The 19,667-nt window shown below is 41.8% G+C and overlaps 1 protein-coding gene across 1 annotated transcript; it reads right to left on the reverse strand.

Annotated features, from left to right (window-relative positions):
- Positions 1–7,863: 7,863 nt before the first annotated feature.
- Positions 7,864–19,667, reverse strand: LOC126635516 (riboflavin-binding protein). The gene is made up of 6 exons (XM_050306840.1): positions 19,631–19,667; positions 18,598–18,752; positions 17,758–17,857; positions 16,539–16,667; positions 12,191–12,302; positions 7,864–8,225 (listed from the first exon to the last, which is right to left on the reverse strand). The coding sequence occupies exons 2-6, from the start codon at positions 18,734–18,736 to the stop codon at positions 7,986–7,988; spliced, it is 720 nt and encodes a 239-aa protein (XP_050162797.1). The 5' UTR covers positions 18,737–18,752; positions 19,631–19,667; the 3' UTR covers positions 7,864–7,985.

Below are 19,667 nucleotides of genomic sequence, written 5' to 3' on the forward strand. Positions count from 1 at the left end.
TCTCAGTAAAACCTTTCCAGACGCCTCGGATGATCTGTGGAGTCGAGGGAGATGTCTTGCTGCCTTTCCCGAATCCTGCAGGTGCCGCTGTTACTGCAGGGTAATGTACTGGAACATTCACAAAAGCGGGACTGCAGGATGATGTATTAGAACATTACCAAAAACGTGAGGTTGAAAGCTGTTGGATGTGTGGGTGCTAAACCCCTCCTCTGTTACAGCGAGATCTTTGTTAGATCCAAGTTGGGTTTTTTTTGTTTGTGTGTTTGTTTTTTTATGAACTCCATACAGATGGAGAGCTTTTAGTCTCAAAAAACCCCCACACCAGTAAACCTACCACCAAAAAAAACCCCAAGCACACACTCACAGGCAGGCTGATGAGTGCAACATGGGGGGCAGAAGAAGGTTCCAGAAGGTACTTGTTAGGTATTCCTGGAAGAAAACATTGGTTACCCCATAATCACCCCAATGGTAATAATCATGACTAGTTATTGTGTTGTCTACCCAGTCAAAAGCCTCTAATGAGCTACAGGCACTAGATTCTAATTAGATACCTGCATAAACCTGTTATCAGCTTACATTTTCACGTGATACATAAGCTTTAGTGGATAAAGAAGCTTCCCTTCAGGGTCTGAAGGTTTCCAATCTCTGTAGGTCACAGTGAGGTAACACACTTTCCAAGCCATGTGTGAAAACACTCTCTCTTGGCAGGTTTGGGCCAGGCCCAAGAGCTTTTACCTTCATTCCTGTGAGGGTTAATGAATCTTGATGAATATGTGTGTAGACTAAAGGTCTGAACTGGAATTGACCTAGAGATGGAGAGCAGGAGGGGTCCCCAAAGCTAATCTTTCTGCACAGGCAGCCCCAGAGTATATGACTTGTGTGGAAACATTTAAGTTTTCACACTATCAGCAAGGTGGTGATGGCTCTGTCTGTTTTTCAGCTGAACTGTTAATGGCTTGGGAAACTGTAAAGCTCACTACCATGCTGAATGCCTCTCCTCTCCCTCTCCTCCTTAGAAACCTTTGTTAACTCTTTTGTCCGTTTTGGAAATTGTAATTAAGGTTTTGTATTACTTCCACTATAACATGGCTTTGGGTAAAGGTGGCATTCAGGTGACAGCCATCAGAGCTGCCAGTCTGGAACAGGTTTAGCATTCTTGAAGTGGCTGTTGAGAAACTCTCCTGAGTATCCACATCTCACCCCAAGTGCTGAGGCACAGGCTGTGCCGGTGTCCAGCTGAGGGGGGTGTTGCCCTTCAAAGACCAGCCGTGCCTCGCGTGGCAGCAGCAAAAGTGGGGAACACATCTGAGCCATTCCTTCAGAGGGAACGTGACATTTCCAGTGAGTAACGCACAGATAATGCCTTGTGATCTCAGGAGCACCGGCAATATTTCAGTGCTGTGTGCTCCAGGCTCCACCTTCCCAGTAGCATTAGGTGGAAAGGTGATCGGTGTATGATAAAAAGTAATAAAATGAGGAAAAAGCTTTTTCAGTCCCAGAGTATGCCCTGAGGATGAAAGGATCCTGTCATCTGACCTACTTGTTTGGAGAGGTTTGTGTTCTGGGTACACTTACCTAGCAGGAAGTTTGGAGGAATTCCAGTTAAACTGGGAATGTTGTGCAACATGCATGGCTGCAGTTCCCCACCACTTAGAAGATTCTTGTGTTTAAGCCACAGATCTGGAGCACTTCCAGGCAATTTGGTTTAAAGTAAACATCCTGGATGCAATGTGTCAGATACTAGCACAATATTGTTTCAGTCTTCCTCATTTCTCCTGTGGGAATAATCATTCCATGAAGAAGGAAAGTGATCTAATGAGAGAATTAACTCAAGAGCCTGAACACTGAATTAATCACATCTGTCTGAGAGGGGAACCAAGGCAAACTCCACAGAGAGCTCACTGCATTTACAAGGAAGGAGGCCAAAATAATACTAAGACTCGGATAGCAGACCAAAACAGAGGCAGGAGAGATGTGCTTTTAGTAGCTAAAGGGAATCAAAACTTCCCTTTAGCAGCAGAGAGACTTTCCCCCCTCATTTCTCTGTGAAGATAAATCTCAGTAGTAGGAGATTGCTGCAAATTCATCTTGGAGATGTTGAAAGCTGCCAAATTTTGGGGGTCTGATCCTAACTGTGCCCTCACACTTGTTTGGAGCAGATAATTGATTTCATAGCTTGGGTCTTTTTTCACTTGTGGTCTAGAGCTGACCTGTAGCTTCGCACTGAGTTAGATCTGCTGGCTAAGGTGACTGTATCAAAGGTGCAGGTCTTTTTTTTGCCAAGAGGAAAAATGAGTTGTGCTTGAGAATTATCAGTCTGCAGGCGTGTGGGAATTCAGTCTTGCCATTAGCAAAGTTTGGCACCGTTTCAAATGGTAATCCAAACCATAATGCTTTTTGGACTCTTTACTTAACTCTTCTTGTCTAAATCTTTGTGTTTCCTTGGATAATAAAGTGGAGCAAACGCACAACAGAACTGTCTAGAGCATGTGGCATTTTTTTTTAAATAACTCCAAGTTATGCAAACCTTTGGAACAGAAAAAAAGGAAGGATAATAACCAGAAAATGTGCATAGATTTGGCTAATTTTGTTCCTTTTATATTCTATAGTCATTAGGTACACGCCAGCAGCATGTTTGCTCTCTTAGAATATGCTGCACTTGCATTGTCAGAGCCTGTGAGCTGATTTCCTCGAGAAGATGGATAGAGTTAAACTCTGCCTGATACCCACCACATTCCACAGCCTGTGTGTGCAGTGGGGTCATTCCAGAAGCAGCGCCTCAGTGGAATGTGAGATACGTCATGAACTCTGAGTAACTGTTAGTAGGATGTCTGTAGGTCCTGCATCTGCTTGCTTGGTGAGTCAGGACTTCCAGAGCTCTGCGTACACCAAAGCCTTAAAAGATTAAAACTTCCACGGTGTAACATTTCAGCTGTAAGTGGCATAGGTCTGCTCTTGCCTTGTCATACATTTCCCTGGATGATTTTTTCCAATGATTTACCTCTCCTCAGTGCAAGCATTTTTCATCTCCCTTTTCAGAATTTCACCTCTGGGGGCTTGGTGTAGTTCTTTGGTTAGAAAGATCATTTTTATTCTAATCTTGTCCTTCAAAGTGCTTGCAAAATCTCTACTTTGTTGTCTGACTAAACATAAGCATGGACTAGAACCAGAACAGACCCTCTGGGATTCCAAGCAGATCTGTCTGTGTTTGATGAAAGTAGTAATTTTTTAGTATATTTTTAACAAACTGTGCACCTGTGTTATGGCTAGTGCTTTTCTCCTGTTACTTATTAGAATGTTACATTAAATGTTATCAAAAATCTTAAAAAGCCATATCTAATTTACAGCTTTCCTTTCTCTGCAGGCAGGCTGTCTCTCAGCAAGGGAAATTAGCCTGTTTGATGTTATTTGTCTTAAATAATGCACAAATTATTATTTGTATAATTCCATTGTCCTTTGAGGTGCATAGAAATCCACTGTTGAATAACTCATTTTGGGTTTTGGGTGCTCAGGGTGTTTTGCACTATTTTATTTCATAAAAGGCTGGAGTGTGTCCAGAGAAGGGCAACAAAGCTGGTGAAGGGTCTGGAGCACAAGTCTGATGAGGAGGAGCTGATGGAGCTGGGGTTTTCAGCCTGGAGAAGGCTCAGAGGGGAGACCTTATCACTCTCTACAGCTACTTGAAAGGAGGGTATTGTAGCAAGGTGGGGATTGGTCTCTTCTCCCGAGTATCAAGCAATAGGACCAGAGGAAACAGCCTCAAGTTGAACCAGGGGAGGTTTAGATTGGATGTTAGGAAATATTTCTTCAGAAGAGGCTGTGCAGGGAAGTGGTGGAGTCACCCTCCCTGGAGGTATTTAAAAAACGTATAGATGTGGCACTTGGGGACATGGTTTAGTGGTGGGATAGGCAGTGCTGGGTTAATGGTTGGACTTGATGATCTTTAAGGCCTTTGCAAACCTAAGCAGTTCTGTGATTCTCTAATTCTTGCCTAATAACTTTTGCCTAATAATTTCTCATAATACCTTTTCTCTAAGGATCGTCTTACAAAGCATGGCTCCATTTGCAGTGTGAAAAAAAGGTTCTCAAAGAGAACTTGTCTGTGCTAGTCCGAGTTCTGCAATACTTGCAATGATCAGATAAGTCTCCTTCTGCCTCTCTCCCACTGACTCAGTTTGCTTCTCACTACTTATTTTCCTCTCAGGTGTATTTTGAAGATTAATGAATATTTATGTGGCGCATAAAAAATGCAACAGAAGCTGAAGATGTCATAATTACTGATGCTTATTATTTTTTAAAAAGGAAGACTACGTGGCAATCAATATCCATGGAGAATCATGAACTATAAAAATAGAGGGAGGACTCTGAAGTTGCTACAGGAAATTGTGGCCCGAGGAAGAAAGCCTTGCAATGGCACAAGGTACAGTGGGCAAGTTTTTTAATAATGCTTAGTATTGAAATATATACAGGATGAAGTATTAGTATTACAGAGGGATGATGAAATCCTTTTCAGTCTGCAAGTAATTAAAGATGAGGTTCCTCATTATGAGTAACATTCATAATTTTAAAGCAGCGTGCTCAGGTAACATACAGTAAAAACCTCTAACAGAGCTGTCGAGAGAGATCTCATTTGTAAGAACTCCTGGCATGTCAGTGAAATTTCAGAAGACTCACAGTATTCTGCCAATGTTTAAGGAAAGAAAATTAAATAAACAGAGCAATCAGGATGACCCAGCTAGCTGTGTTATGGTTAATGTGACACCGGGCCCAAGTAGCACAGCACAAAAGCTGATTCTCAGCCAGGTTGTAAATAAGTCAATAATTGGCAATCACTTTTGTTTTCTCAACACTGTCTTGTTGATAAGTCCAATTTAGTTTATTGATAAAGGTTGTAAGTCTGTTTCCTCAGATTGCTGTAGGAACATATTTCACAACCTATTTCACAAAGCATTTGATTTACTCTTGTGACATTTTAATAAAGCTCTTGGTCAAGTCACTAAGTGTCACTTAAATACAGAGACATTTCAGTGGTCTGGGCCAGTGTGGGTCCAGAGGCAGGACATGCTTTGGGGCTGTGAGAGCATAGCAAGAACTTAGCTGATCAGAGCAGCATTAGGTGGGGGTGTTTGCAGCCACCAGTAACTTGGATCCTGCTTTTCCCTGGTTACCTGCACAATGTATTGTTCTGGTCTGGTTTTTTAGTGATTTTTGTTATTTTTCCTTTTGCTTTACCTGAGTTATCCCAGCCTATCTGTAAATGTAAAATCTTCACTGATCACGTTTCTGAGTGTCACAAAGGTTGTTTAAGGCATAAATTACTGCGAGTTTAAAGCAGCTGGACAGAGCAAACAGTGGCTTAAGAAGGTTGCTGATTCACGTGAAGGTTTTGTAATACAACCAAGTGCAAAGCAAGAAGTGTAAGAGCTTATTGCTTAAGAGTTCACACCTGTGGGACCAGGGAGCTGTTCAGTGGAAAACTGTGACACCGAGAATTCTAACACATGGACACTGGAAGCATGAAAATAATCAGAAGGATGCCCTTGTAGACACGGGCAGTGCAGTCAGGGAGAAGTGTGGGGAGAGGCAGGGACAAGGTCTCTCTGTAGGTCACCCTTAACACTGCCATGGAGCATGGCTTTGATTTAGGGAGGATGTTCAGAGCTGGAAAAGCTCCAGAGAAGAACCATAAGTATGATTTCTGCTGGGCAGAAAAGCAATGCTGAAACACGAAGAACTGTAATAAAATAGACTTTAGCAGAAAGCAGTGGCTGAAAGCTGGAACAACAAATGTTAAACTGGGCATTATCTCTAACACCGAGGAAACGAATTATCAGGTGCATTGGTCAATTATTTGGAGCTTTAAACTAAACCTCCTATTATCTGAAGTTTTAAATCAAGGTTGAAAGTCCTTATGGAAGAAAACACATGGATCAATGAGAGAATGACCAAAGGTATGGGGCAATTTCTGTGCTAGAAACAACTGAGTAGTTCTTGACTTTTTGTCCTAGAAAAGAGCTGACCTAAAGGAAATATGGTAGCTCTGCAGAATTATTGGGATCACAAAAGACTTAAATGGTTTGCTTGGGGTACATCACAAGTCAGTGGGGAAATTATGAATAGGAGCTGAATGGTCTTTTTTGGTCCTTTATCTTGCTGTAGGACCTGGTGCTCTTCAAGAGCATGCAAGAACCAGGCTCATGGGTCATCCTGAAACTAAGCATGGAGGAGTTGTTTGTTTAGAGGGGTTTCAAGAGTAGTTTAGACAGAGCAAAGAGAATAAAGTGGAAAGGAAGAAAAAGTGCAGAGACACAGGCAGAAAGTTTTGGATGGTACCCTCAGGCACATGGTGTGACTCTTGGGGATGGTCCTGTGCAGTGCCAGAGTTGGACTTGATGGTCTTTGTGGGTCCCTTTCAATTTAGCATATTCTGTGATTCTGTGAAACAATTCTGCTCTACTTAACAAAAAAAACACAAAGGAAATCTTTGGCCATGGTGATACAAAAAAAGTTGGTGTTATGACAGTGAGAGGGAGCACATCAAAATAAGAAGCAGGAAAATTTCTGCTCTGATTGAGGTACAATAAAGAACAGGAAACAATTGAATTAGTGAAATAGGGAGAAAAAAAAGACTGTGAGAGCTTTACTGAAGACCAAATTCTTGTTCTTCCTTTTCAAACAGTAGAACTGACTAATTCAGTTAGCACGAAACGCAGATGTGGCAAAACATCATTCTAAGAACAATTCAGTGCTGGTAGGAATTAGTCTATTGTTAAATGCACTGAGAAGCTGATTGGAAGCAGAGCACAACCTAATGGGTTTAGCATTACTATTGCAGCTGTGTGAACCCATTCCAGTAAATAAACAGCTCAGCGAAGAAAGTGTGCTGGGTTTTCAAGATTCTCCCAGTTTAACAGGATGTGCCAAGTCATTGTTTTAACTGTGGGCAGGATCTTTAAAGGCTGTCAGGCACTGAGCTCCTTTTAAAGAACTGAGATTATGCTGATTTTCACAATTTGATCATCTGGCCCCCAAATTCAACCCTTTTCACAGTTTCCCTGGTGATGACACTGCCAAAGGCTGTGCAGAATGGCACAGAGCTGCCCACTCTACAGCAGTGTCAGAGGAGGTATGGATGCATAACTGAAAGCAGGATTTTGTTCATCCTTAACCTGATGAGTCCCTCTGGGACTGGTGCAGATTTTGGTTTTAGTTTGACTGTAACAGTGATACTGGAAACAGAATTATTGATGGCAGAAATCTGACTGGGGCCCTCCCTGACACTTTGGTTTGTCAGAGGTCACTGTGTTTGGAATCATTCAGTGGGATTAATTGCACTTAAAATTATGCTTCAACTTGATGTTGTTGGAGACTTTTGTACTGTGGTTGTTTTAAGGTAAAAGCCCTGTGCAACAGACTGTGGATGCTCTATACTGACAATATTTGAATCCAAGGTTTTATCTGGTACACCACAATCCCTGCTCCGTGAGAATGTTTTTGAGGTACAAAATAAATACATTTTCAGTGGTCAGGAGCCAGGCTCACCGACCTACTTCTGCCTGCAGATTTCTTCTTTATGTGAGCAGAGCCACACACACAGGAACTCGTGACAGGAGTGCTGTGTGCCTGTGCTAACAAAGGGTTTGGGTTGAAGATTTGGTGCATTACTGGCATGACCTTCCAGAGGTCTCTGGTTCTCACTGTTCCACCTTAAGTCAGCAGGAGCTGCCTGTGCCTCTTCTCTTTGAAAGTCAACCCCTAGATGTTACCTTCAGGCTTGTAGCTGTTCAGTTCAAGTCACGGGATTACACTTGTGCTAACCTGTCTGCAGCTTTGTGATGCAGATGCAAAAACATCAGAGAAAGATTAATACAACCAGCCATTGATTTATTGTGTTCTAGGAAGCAAGGAATAAAGCAGGCTGGCACGACGCCCTGAGCCCAGCCCCCAGGATGATTTCCCTTGTTCTGACATACATCCACTAGCATTTATCTTGTCTGTTCACCTTCCTCTTCCTCTGGTTTCTCAAACTTCAGGAGTTTTTTTTGGCAGGAGCGCTCCTCGCTGCTGCTGCTGCTGCTGGAGCTTTCCTCTGAGCTCTCGGAGAGGAGATACTTGATTGCAATTGTGTCCTTCTTGTTCATTTGCAAGCAGAGGCAGGAGGATTTGCTCACCTTAAATGACTGCCCCCACATATTCTGGCACATGTCAGTCCCATTTGCGTACATCTGTGTGTCAAAGAAGAAATGCCCCCATTACATTTTGAAAGATTTGAGTTAAAATCAGCTCGTAACAGATTGATAAACATTTATCACTTTTTAAAAATCGGTACTAGCTTATAAAACAGTTACCTGCATTCATTTACTCTCTTGCTGTGTGCCATGTTTCATCTCTCCTGAAATATCTTAAAATGTCATCCAGTTCCACAATGGGCAAAAGTGTGAGAGTGCAAGTGGCTACACCAAGTGCAGGGATCAACAGCCACCCTTTGTTTCCAGCTTGGGGCTGACAGCCCAGCAGCTCTCTGGGGCTGACAGACCAAAGCAGTGCGTGAGAGGCTGGACAAATTGTAGCATGTCAGGACACTCTGACACGCCTCGGAATCTGAGTAGTGCTGAAAGTGCCAGACAGTGCTTTGAATATGGGAATCCTTTCATCTACAGGCCAGAGACAGCCCAATGGAATAACAGCTCTGAGGGATCTCCTTGTGCCTCCTGCAATGCACTTCGTGTCCAGGCAGGACCTCAAAGACAAAGGGAAGGGACATAACTTAGCAACTGCTCGAAGAAAGTAAGTTTTCTTCAGGCTTCCAAAGCGCCGTGTCCAGTGGTGCAATGGCCCTTCTGGCTCAAGAAATTTCTGATTGCAGCTCCTTGTACTCTGGCCAAGTGAATCTCTCCTGTTTTTGGTGCTGCATTGTTTTGTAAGGCCACTGTCACAGGACCTGTCACCCACACAACATTGTGATAACCTTCTGCTCACCCAGCCTCACTTTGCCTAACAGGTATTAGCTTAGGAGTTATCATGGCCAGACACAAAGCAGGCAGCACGTACAGTTTGTCTTGCCTGTATTTCTCCCACGTGTTTGTGGTTGAAGTTCAGTCTTTTCTGTTCCTGGAAAGGAAGCTTTAGGTACTCCCAGAAGCAAAGCTAGGAATGAAGGTGGGGGTGGGAGTGATGGCAGGAGTAGGAGTGTTAATAACTGGAACTGTGGGTGAGGCAGCAGGACCACTGGCTCTGTTACTGACTGATTCACCTTGACCATGTCACCAGCATCTCTCTGATGGGAGCTGGGTTTCATCTGTAATAGTGCAAGTATTCCTTGCCCGTGACACTGATTCTTTAATCCCACAGTGTTTCTCATAGTGCTGTAATTCCTGGTTGATGTGCTGATTTACCACCATCACCAGCTCCTACAAAGATCTGACACTGTGAATCTGTGCAGATGCCTTGTCTTTGTGGTTAGGAGACTTCTGCATGGAAGCTGCTCTGTGTACAAAAAATTGATTACAGATTTAAGTCTATTATGCAGAAGTGGCATTGGGTATCTGTAGTCCTGCAGCTTCTTCTGCTCCAGTTATTTTTAACAACAAGTTTTTCTTATATCTCTGACTCCCTGTCATGTGCAAAACAATGTTGACCTATGCTGTGAGGAAGGCAGATGAGAAGAAAGCATAATAATCACTTTTGCCTTAGAAATCTATCCTTTATGAATACTAGAGAGTCCATTCCAAAAAGCTCCAAGGACTCTGCAGTCTGTAAAATAGCTTCTCAGTTCATACCATCTCTAGCCAAGGCTTGTGCCATGGATGCTGGAGAAGAAGTATGGAGGTTGGCTCATGCACTGGGAGCAATGCAGGGTCAGAAAAGGAAAAGTTAACCCACCTACTTCTCTCCTTATGTTCTCAGGGCAGGCAGATCTCAGCTCTTCCTTTCTCACCATTCCTGTGATTTTATGTAGCACTAAAACGTTTTCTTCCAGCTCCTGTGCAGTTCCTGGATTTCGACCTGCTTTTAGCCAATCATTCAGGAAAGCATTTAAACCTGTCATGTGGGTTTTCTTAGGTCTGTATGCAAGAGACATAGCTGCATCCTATTCTTGTGCCCCATATGTTCTGTGACGTGTATTCGTGCTCTTCTACTTGCTAAACTGGCAATTTTATTTTGACCTTCCTCCTAATTCTGCTTAAAGATCAGAACACAACCAGCAAGCAAAGAGTGCACACAGCCCATTTACACAACTTGTCCCTACATTACTGCACAGGACTTTGACTTCTTAGCTTCTTGGAAAATGTTCTAGTCTGTGCATTAACATTGCTTGGGGAGCACTCAGCTGGGACAACAGTGACAAAATGTGCCTCATTTTAGCCAGGCTAAAATGGCCATGATCAGTTGAGCATCCCTAATATTCAGCCTTTGTTCCTTATTCAGCAGTTGTCCCAAAGACCCCTTAGATCCAGTAGCATGTGTCACATGTAGGGCTGCTGGTTGCTCCTCTGTGGGAGCCGAGGGCATCACAAAAAAACCCCCAAAAAATAGCATCTATCCACAGTGCTCTGAGGTTGGAGAACCCTCTGTGCCTCTGGGTAACAGTATCTTCCTTTTCCATGAGTTAAGTCCACACCAATCAAGTCTAGTGTTTGTATATCATGTAAATGTCATATGGGAAATACGGTTTTTTGTTGTTTGTTTGTTTTTTAATTTCTCTGAAGAAACTTCATCTTTATTCCTCCTTACCATGCAAGCCTATTTTTGGTGCAAAACATGGGCAGTTTAGGGTGTGGTTCCATTTAGTTTAGGAATAGCTGCGCCTGGTTTCGAGTGATAAGACCTCAGGATTTGCTGCATGTTTTTCCCTGCAGATGGTATATTTTCTTTAAGAAATAAATACAGGGGAGAACTCAAGGTTAAAAACTCCTATCTCTGAACCGGGGACAGTTTGGACAGGGACTGGAGATTATTTACGGAGATTATCATTTTGTTTTTCACTTCATCTGGAACTACTGATGATTTAGCACATCTGGGAAACGAAGCTGTAAGTTTCCACAGCCCATTTGGTTTTGGCCACCTTCCTGAGCCTGCTGATTAGTGTCACTTTTGCAAGGCTGACAGCAATCCTGCACCAACTGGGCTGTGTCTTCCACTTATATCAGTTGCTGAACTGACTTTTGGAAGTACGTGCATTTGAACTGAGTTCAAAGCAATGAATCTGCAAGCCTTACTACCAGTCCCTAAGCACCTCACTTAAATTTTGTTTACTTCTGCAACTTGGACAGTTTTTCATGGGCTCAGTAAAGTTCAACTGTTCAGGATATTCAATTAAGTGCAGCAGTTTTGGGCTGTATTATATCGCCCTGAAGCTAAATTTACTCGAGTCACTAAAAAAATCCTGACTCTTGAGAGGTCTGTAGATCAAGTTCCAGGCAACCTTGCTCCTGTGAGTCTTGTCAGTTCTCATTTTTATACACTTCTGCTCATAAAATTAGTTATCCCACTCATTAAACCTCCTCAGAAAGATGGGATGAGCTCTCAGGCACCTTGTTAGTGCTGCTCTTTAACCACCAGAGTTACAAAGGGCAGGGTTAGCTCTGCCTACAGTTGGCAAACACAATGGTGAACACACGTGAGAGATACAATAGGGCTGTGGAGATCAAAAGGGAGACAATTGGAAGAATGTCAGGACATGGGGATGTGGAGAATGGAGAAGGACTTGAACATAACAAGGTAAAATACAGAAAAGGGCAAAGATGCCTAACAGGCAAGAAAACTTTAAAAATTCCTCAGTGTTCTGGGAATTTATATCCCAATTTAAAGAAATAGAGGAATGTAGAGCCCTGGATTGTGTAAGGAACCTTATGAAATGCATCTCAGTGTCTCCATTGTACGAGCAACTCTCATTACCTTCTACTTTCTAAACCCCACTGTGGTTAAAATATCAATGCTGCTTGAACTTTTGTTTCACAAGTGGAACGGATAGTGATTAATTAAATGTACCCAGAGTAAGTGATGTACATAAATATAAATCTTTGAAAATGCCTATATCTAAAAAGTCCGATGTAGGTATGGCTTGGAACTGCTGAAGTAAAAATAATTCATTGATGGCATTTTACTCCCATATATCCAGGGGGAAAAAAAAAAAAGAAAAGAACTCCTAATGTCATATTTTCTGCCTCAGTCGATCTGGTTTTCTTACCTCACTGTATGGAATACATTTATTCTTACAGTGGTTTTCTTCACTTCCATCCCGTTCCCAGTCCGTCAGCCAGTTACGAACACATATGGAGTCATCCTTGCAGGCTTCATACCTGCATGGAGATCAGAGGGGAATAAACAGTTATTTCTCTCCCTCCTTTTCTGTGGACTCACATTCAACTCACAAAGTGTCCAGGGGCTCTGTTAGCAGTGGGGTGTGATTACAGTGCAGCTTAGCAACTGATCTTCGAGAAATGGGCACGTTATCTTTGCTTGACATGTACATAAACTCCAAGCTGGCCAGGAAGACCTAAATCCCCGTGAAAACGAAACAGTTCACTTGCCACGTGTTGTACTCAGAGATTTGAGCCAAGGGCTCGTGGTCTGGGTGTTTTCTGCTCGGTTATCTGATGTTACTGAGCAGAGAAAATACTATGTGGGAATGCTGATGTTCAGAGCACAGGGATGCCCATGGTGAGCTGTCACTTGAGGGAGGTGTGGGGAAAGTTTGTATTTATGAATATATATATATATATATATATATATATATAATAAAACTGATGCTTCCTGGGCAGAGGAGTTGCTCTGAAGAATGTGCACTGAAATAAGGAAAGTCCACAAACAACAAAATCATATAAACTAATAGGCCATCAGCTTCAAAATGATGCTTTAAAAGCAGTTAAACTTGAAATGATGGAGGAAGGATAAGTCTTGGAGGGTATAGGTCTAAAACCTTACATTTAAAGTTATTTTTTACTTGTAGGTAATGTAGAAAAAAAGCTATAAATGACCTGGAATGAGCAGAATGAGCAACTGGTTGGTCTAAGTGGTGAGAGATCTCATGACTTACCATTATCCTACATAATTTCCTTCCTTCCACTTCTTTTTTATGTTCTACTTTATGTTCTTACCCTTCTTAAGGATCCTTTTCTGCAAATCAGTTAACATCTCCTTACATTTAGTCTCACTGGCTTTAGGCAGACTATTCACACCCAGCAACTGAGAGTGCCAAAACCTTAATGCACAGCTTCCAAAAAGTTAGCATCGTTCAGCGTGATATTTGTAATTAATGCCTTTGGATATATTTTCTGTTTGGAATTTTTCATTTTCAGGGCCGTGTTTCCAAATCCATTTTGATATCACGAGGGCTGCAGCCTTCCATTTTTAAATGGGCTTGTCATGTGGTCATAGAACTGAAAGAACAGGACGTTGCAGTACATTTGCTAATGCAGAAAGGTCAGAACATGCACATCTGCAGAACCTTCACGTTGGTTTTCTGGGCTTTTTGCAGGGAGAAAGAACAGGAACAGATGGAGGGTAACCAGAGCCTGAACAGGTCTGGGACAGGAGACCCATAGTCTCACATGTGTTCATCCATTAATCTGCTGTCAGAGGGAGGGGCTCTGCTGGAAATAGAGGCTGCAATTTGATAAATTAATGTTCGTGCTGTGCATCTGGTTCCCTCGGGAACTTGAATAAAATATGCTTATTAAAGTGTTTATATTTTTATTCACCATTATTTATTGAATTGTGAGATGAAACGTTTCCTAATTACGGTTATTGCCTGACTCTGTGGTTTGTTCTGTAAGCAGGTGGCAAGGCATAACTCTATTGCTATGAGTTTTCATTTATCCCAATGGAAGTAATTATGAAGCCAAATTTGTGGAAAATCATGACTTGGGAAAAAAGTCTGATTTCTGCTGTCCAGAAACCCGTAAGTTTTTTCTTCAAATATTAATTAAACCTGTGAGAAACTTAAATACTTATGAACATACTAGTTCCTTATGCACAATGGGCAGGATATTGTTATTTTTAAGCTTTTTACCCCTGTATTTTTTTAATTAGATGTTTCTCTTTAAGGAGGCACAAGGCCCTTTCACAGGTGAATGAAAAAGTGACTTACACACTGGATTCTTTCAAAAGCAATAGTTTTAGGACTAGTGGGAGCAAGAAATTCTAAGACAATAGGAAGAAAAGGATGGCCCCGAGCTACTCAGATGAATTTCTTTTAAATTAAGTCACTGCTCATTCAGAATCCTCTGCACATTTCTGGCCACAAAGACAGAGAGTATGAGCAGGCACACTCACAGTATGGAGAGAAAGTAGGTCACATCACCAGCAGTGCTACAGCATGCCAAAGGGACTCCAGTGAATAGAACACGAAAAAATGTTACTTTAAATCACCAGAAAGACTGGGAATTCTGTCCAGGCTCTTTTCTAGCCTCAGGCCTTGGGCAGGGTGAAGGAATGGGTTTGACACTGGCATTAGGCAGCCACACAGAGCGGTGTTCAGGGCAATGGGTCGTCATTACAGTTTTGATTCAGGCCAGGCATCTGTGACGCCAACAGGGGCAATAGATCATTGTTCAGTATTTGTTCAGAGCCCAGCCTGCTCTCTGCCAGGAGACTTGTACTGCAAAAGGGTCAATTCTTCCTGTGCAGCAGTTCTCAGTCACCCCCACCACACTTTTGGGCGATGGAGGTTACAAGTCCTGTTTACCTGCAGGTTCTGGCGATGCCCAGGGGACACTGAGGATTTTGCAGTGTAATATTGACCCACAATATGCACTGTGGTATAAATCTCATATATGCTAAAGCTGTCTTAAACCACTTCATAGGTGCAAACTAAACTTACAGCACACATTTTGTTTCATCTTTACTCTTTCACTCGATATAGCAGTTTGGTGATGACTTTCTATGCTACTTGTTTTGGGATACATTTGGTTTAGATATTGGTATTTTGTAATTTTGCTGTTAGATCTATTCTAAAGCTCACTGGCAACTCTAGTGCTTTAACATCCAAATGCAAAATTTACTAATATTTGGTTCTCAGCTCTAAGACTGCGAACACTGAGGGAAATTCAAGGTCTCAGTCTTTATCTTCAAGGAGGTCAATAATGTGGATTCAGCTTAAAAGATTACCAGAAACTTAGGAAAGAAGTCTGCACATGACAAATCTGTTCCTGAGGCACATGGAATTTCCTGACACAGAAATAAAATTCATCACTGGAGAAAACCCTAGGGAAGCTAAGAAATACCTCAGACCTTCTCACTATCTTCCATTACAAATACAAGCTAGGCTTCATTCCCTTCTCTGGCACAAAGGAATGGAGACATATTTAAAGGCAAATCCTACCAAAATTCTGCATTGCATACATGACTTTGCCCTTGGAGGGAATATGAGAATGGAAATGGATCCACATGTTGATTATATTCGTGTAAGCACCAAGGAAGGCCCAGCAGAGAGCGGTGTGAGAGAACCCAACCACGCACTACCCTGTGCTCTGCGTTTTCTCTCCTCTTAAGAAAAGCCCTTTTATAACATTTTTAGAAGTACTGTAACAGTTTCCCACGATTTTCAGAGCAGCCTAAGGGATCCAGAGATTCACAGACCATCACTTTCACGGGAAGCTAGCAGTTAGAATGCCATAGTGTGAACAGAGCCTATGCTGTTTGCACTACACTTCACAACAATTTACCCATCCAGACGAGTTCCTCTGGTGACTGGGCACAACGTTCATATGGTGCTGACTGAGGTTTAGATGTTGCAGGATGATGTTATTTGAGATCCAGAATTTCAGGGAGAGAGGGATATATGCTGCACATGTATCACTGGGAACATCTCAGAACCCTACAAGGATATAAATGCTCCTACCCCAAGACTAAGGGTTGTCCCACCATGTGCCTTGCACTCAAAAAATAATATAATTCCCTGATGCTGTGTTTTGGAACAAAATTAAATGCTATTATGCTGCCCATTGCCATTAATAATTTTACATTACTTGGCTGCAATTTTCTCTCTCAGGCTTTCAGAAGAGATTTTAGAGAGCGTGATAATGGAATGGAAGAGATAAGGTCAAAGGCACAATATTAAGGAATGGAGATAATTTGTTACGTGAATTAATCGTTACATGAAATCCCACAGGAAGGGGCTTCTTTGCTGATTTTGTGGGGCATTTTATGCATGCAAAAGAAATGTATCATACAGTGATCAAGCATTTAGATTGCAAATGCTAACTGCATGAACACTAACTCACAGACATGGGCTTTTCAGAGGGTGGGCAGGCTGCTGTTAGTGCCTGTCAGTGTGGTGGGAGCTCCTCTGTCAGGATGCCACTGCACTGCATCCTCACTGGGAGCAGGGCAGTGCTGCCCCTGAGTCACTAAACTCAGTTTGGTGTCTCCATCCTGCATTCACAGCCTGTGTCATTATTATTTTAGGGGTAGGAGCTTAGCAGAGGAAAAAGTAGAGGTGGCAAGCGAGAAATGAAGAAGCAGAACAAGAGAAAAGGTGGTGCAACACCATTAAATCATGAATAAAAATACTTTGATTGGAGATCTGAACCTACCAGTCATCACAAAAGCTTTGACACAGTGGGACAGCCTGAATAGCAGCAGTGTCATTGGGATGGATCCAGCGAGCAGCATGTGGAGAACACCGGTAAAAGCACTCAATTTTCTTTGTGAAATCTTCACAGCTGTGGTGGACGAGAAACGCCACAAATAAGCCCCTTTCTGAGCATCAAGGTTATAGCCTCAGTTTTCTAGGCCTGCTTTGATGTGGATGCAACCCTACAAATTAGGAGAAAAACACAGAAAAAGCATCCTCTGGCCCTGTTAGTGTTTAAGTTCCAGAGCTCATTCCTTTGGCACCGTGCACAGGCTCTGACCGTGCAATCAGCACAGCCAGCTCCAGAGTGCACAAATGTTTCCAGGCATATTTCAGCCCTATTTGTGTGAGCTTTCTGTAAACTTCTGAGGCCTTGGGTTTTCCTGGCAAGAGCGATTCCAGGCAATAATAAAATGTAGTTTGAAGCTATGGTACAAAACATTGTCTACGCTGTAGCCTCCTGGTTTCACTAATCTTTAGATTTTCCCACAGCCCAGCTGAAGTTACTTAAAATCACACACTGTGCTGCTCTCCTGGGAGTGGCAGGCAAGAGCTTTTACTTTTGCACATCTGGTTTTGCTTAATTGTTTTGTACTTTCATCCTTTTATTTCTATAACTTGCCATGTTTCACAGCTTTAACATCTAACGGGGTACTAAAAGTCTTAATTATGGAGTCATTCTGCATGGTTACAAAACCCACTGGACTACAAGAATTTGTATTCCAAATATTCAGAAGTTTCATTTCTGGACTCTTGTGGATTTTTTTTTTTTTTTCCCTGAGATTTAATAATCTAGTTGATGTGCCTGGTCTCTGTTCATTAGGAATCACCCTCACTGGTGGGTGATGGCTGTGCTGGAGACCTACAGAGGTGTGGTGTGGTTGTTACCTACTGAGTTTAAAACTACTAGGTCTCGTTCTATGCTGAAAGCAAACTTGAAAAAACCATAACTTTCTCATGATAAAACGGCATAAGGAGTATATATTTCAGGATTCATGGGCTTTAGTGAGAGGAGGAGGAGAAGAGTCAGATTTTGGTCAGGTGTAGACACGGGGTGATGGGAACTAGGCTGGGTGACACCATCTCCAGGGTAAGCTGGTGCCCAGCAGCAGCTGTGTGGCTGCCCCAGCACAGACCCATGGAAACAGGACACAGAGACAACTTCAAAGCTGACTTACGCTTTGCTGAGCTGCCCACATCTGTTCCAGTAGCTGTTGCTGACTTTAATCACCGGGGAATGAGCCAACTGCTCTGTGAAGTCTGCATAGCAACAGGAAGCTGGTGGGAATAAAACAAAGAGCTTGAAATAAGGATTTTTTATTAATTTTTTTCTTTTTTTTTTTTTTTTAAATAATGCATTCTGAAGACTCAAAATGTAAGATTAATCTGGTTTGGAGCATAATATGGTAAAATCTTAGTGCTAACTAAGAGATGTATTCAAGCTGTAACGTTTTTGGGTTTGGAAATAGTTGTGTGCTAAGTGAGGTGGATTGTCACCAACAGTGCTTTGTCAAGATGTACCTAAAGAGCGCCAGGAATTTTAGCAGTGTTCTGCCAGACGTTATATCCCAAGGGATACTCACTTTGAAAACTATCAAGCATTAAAAAAATAGTTGAAGAAATGTAAATAAGTACTGTACTTTGCTCCCAATAGAGTTTTGATTTCAACCTTTCCCATTTCGTGTCTGCTACAATTAATTTTTATACTTAATCACAATAAACCAGATTCATCTTTGCTCTGAACAGTTTCAAGCAGATGAAGTTACAAGAAAGGCAAAGTGCATCAGATTTTTAGAAGAAAATAAATGAAGTCAACACAGTTTTGCAGTTGACTTTGGTAAGACCCAGAATCTTACTCGTGGTTTGCATGCAGCAAAATGCCAATGGAGGAAGCTCTTCAAATACAATGCATTCTGAATCTTATGTACTTTTGAGAAATTAGGGGGACTGCCAAAACAGTCAGTGTGTACAAAGCTCTACTTCTCGACCGTATTTGGCAAAAATGAAACCTCTCTTACATTTGGAGTACAGGGTGCACTCCTGCATATTTGGCTCAGGACTTGGCTTTGGTTTCTGGGTGTCCCCTTCCAGACATCCGTATCGTTGGCAGGTGGATGATGTTATGACAGCAAAGAGGGTGACAGCAAACCTGAGCATTGTCCACTTCTTTTTCCTGTATGGAGAGGAGTCTTTGTTTATATCCTTTTTTTTTTTTTTTTTTTTCTAGGAGAAGCCATAAGATTAAGAAGAAAGATTGCTTTCAAAAAACTACATATATAAAGTTAAATTTGTTCAGCAAAGATTGCACACAGAAATATCAAGAACACACATTAAGACACACATTCTCCCTCTTTGCTTGTAACTGAACATTTACACTTTTGCTACCTAATTCTGAGGTTTGGTGGCAAGTGATAAAGGCCATCCATAGTTCAGGCTATTTATGAAGACTTGTTATAATTTGCTTAAGAAAATAATTTTAAATTTCTTACACTGACCTGAATGATCTTTGAACCCTTCCAAGAGACGTTTCTCTGCTTCACTGGATTTGACAAAAATATTGATTAGTTCTAAAATTTGCAGAGTTGTTTTGCACACTTGGAAATCACACATTAAATACAGCTGCAGGTGAGCTAGTAGTGGTCAGCACCTGAGCTGGATAAACTACATTGAGTACTTGCCTTTGTTGAAGATATGCTAATTTATATTTAAGAATCTGATCCATTATTTTCTGCCTCTTTTGTAGAGTTTGGTCAAAAATGCAAGATAAAAACATTTGGTCTTTATGAATAAAATTTCTCTAAACACAGACTATATATTAGCCAGCTATACAGATAAATCTAGAACCTGTTACATAAATCGATGCAAAATTCTTCACACATGTTGTTAATTTAACCCTTCATTCTTTAGTCAAATATTCCTGCTAACTTTTTGGAATAACTTTTCCTGAATAAGGACTGCCATTCCTCTATGCACCTACACTTTTCAGATAGAAAGAACACAACAGATACAGAAGAAGAAAATTGTCTCTTCAATTTCTCAGTAGTTTCTCACCTTTTCTGTCTTCCCAGCTGATACTTCTCCCTGGAAC

The sequence above is a fragment of the Myiozetetes cayanensis genome, unplaced genomic scaffold (genome assembly GCF_022539395.1).
Source record: "Myiozetetes cayanensis isolate MyiCay16 unplaced genomic scaffold, myiCay2020 scf12, whole genome shotgun sequence".
Classification (NCBI taxonomy): domain Eukaryota; kingdom Metazoa; phylum Chordata; class Aves; order Passeriformes; family Tyrannidae; genus Myiozetetes; species Myiozetetes cayanensis.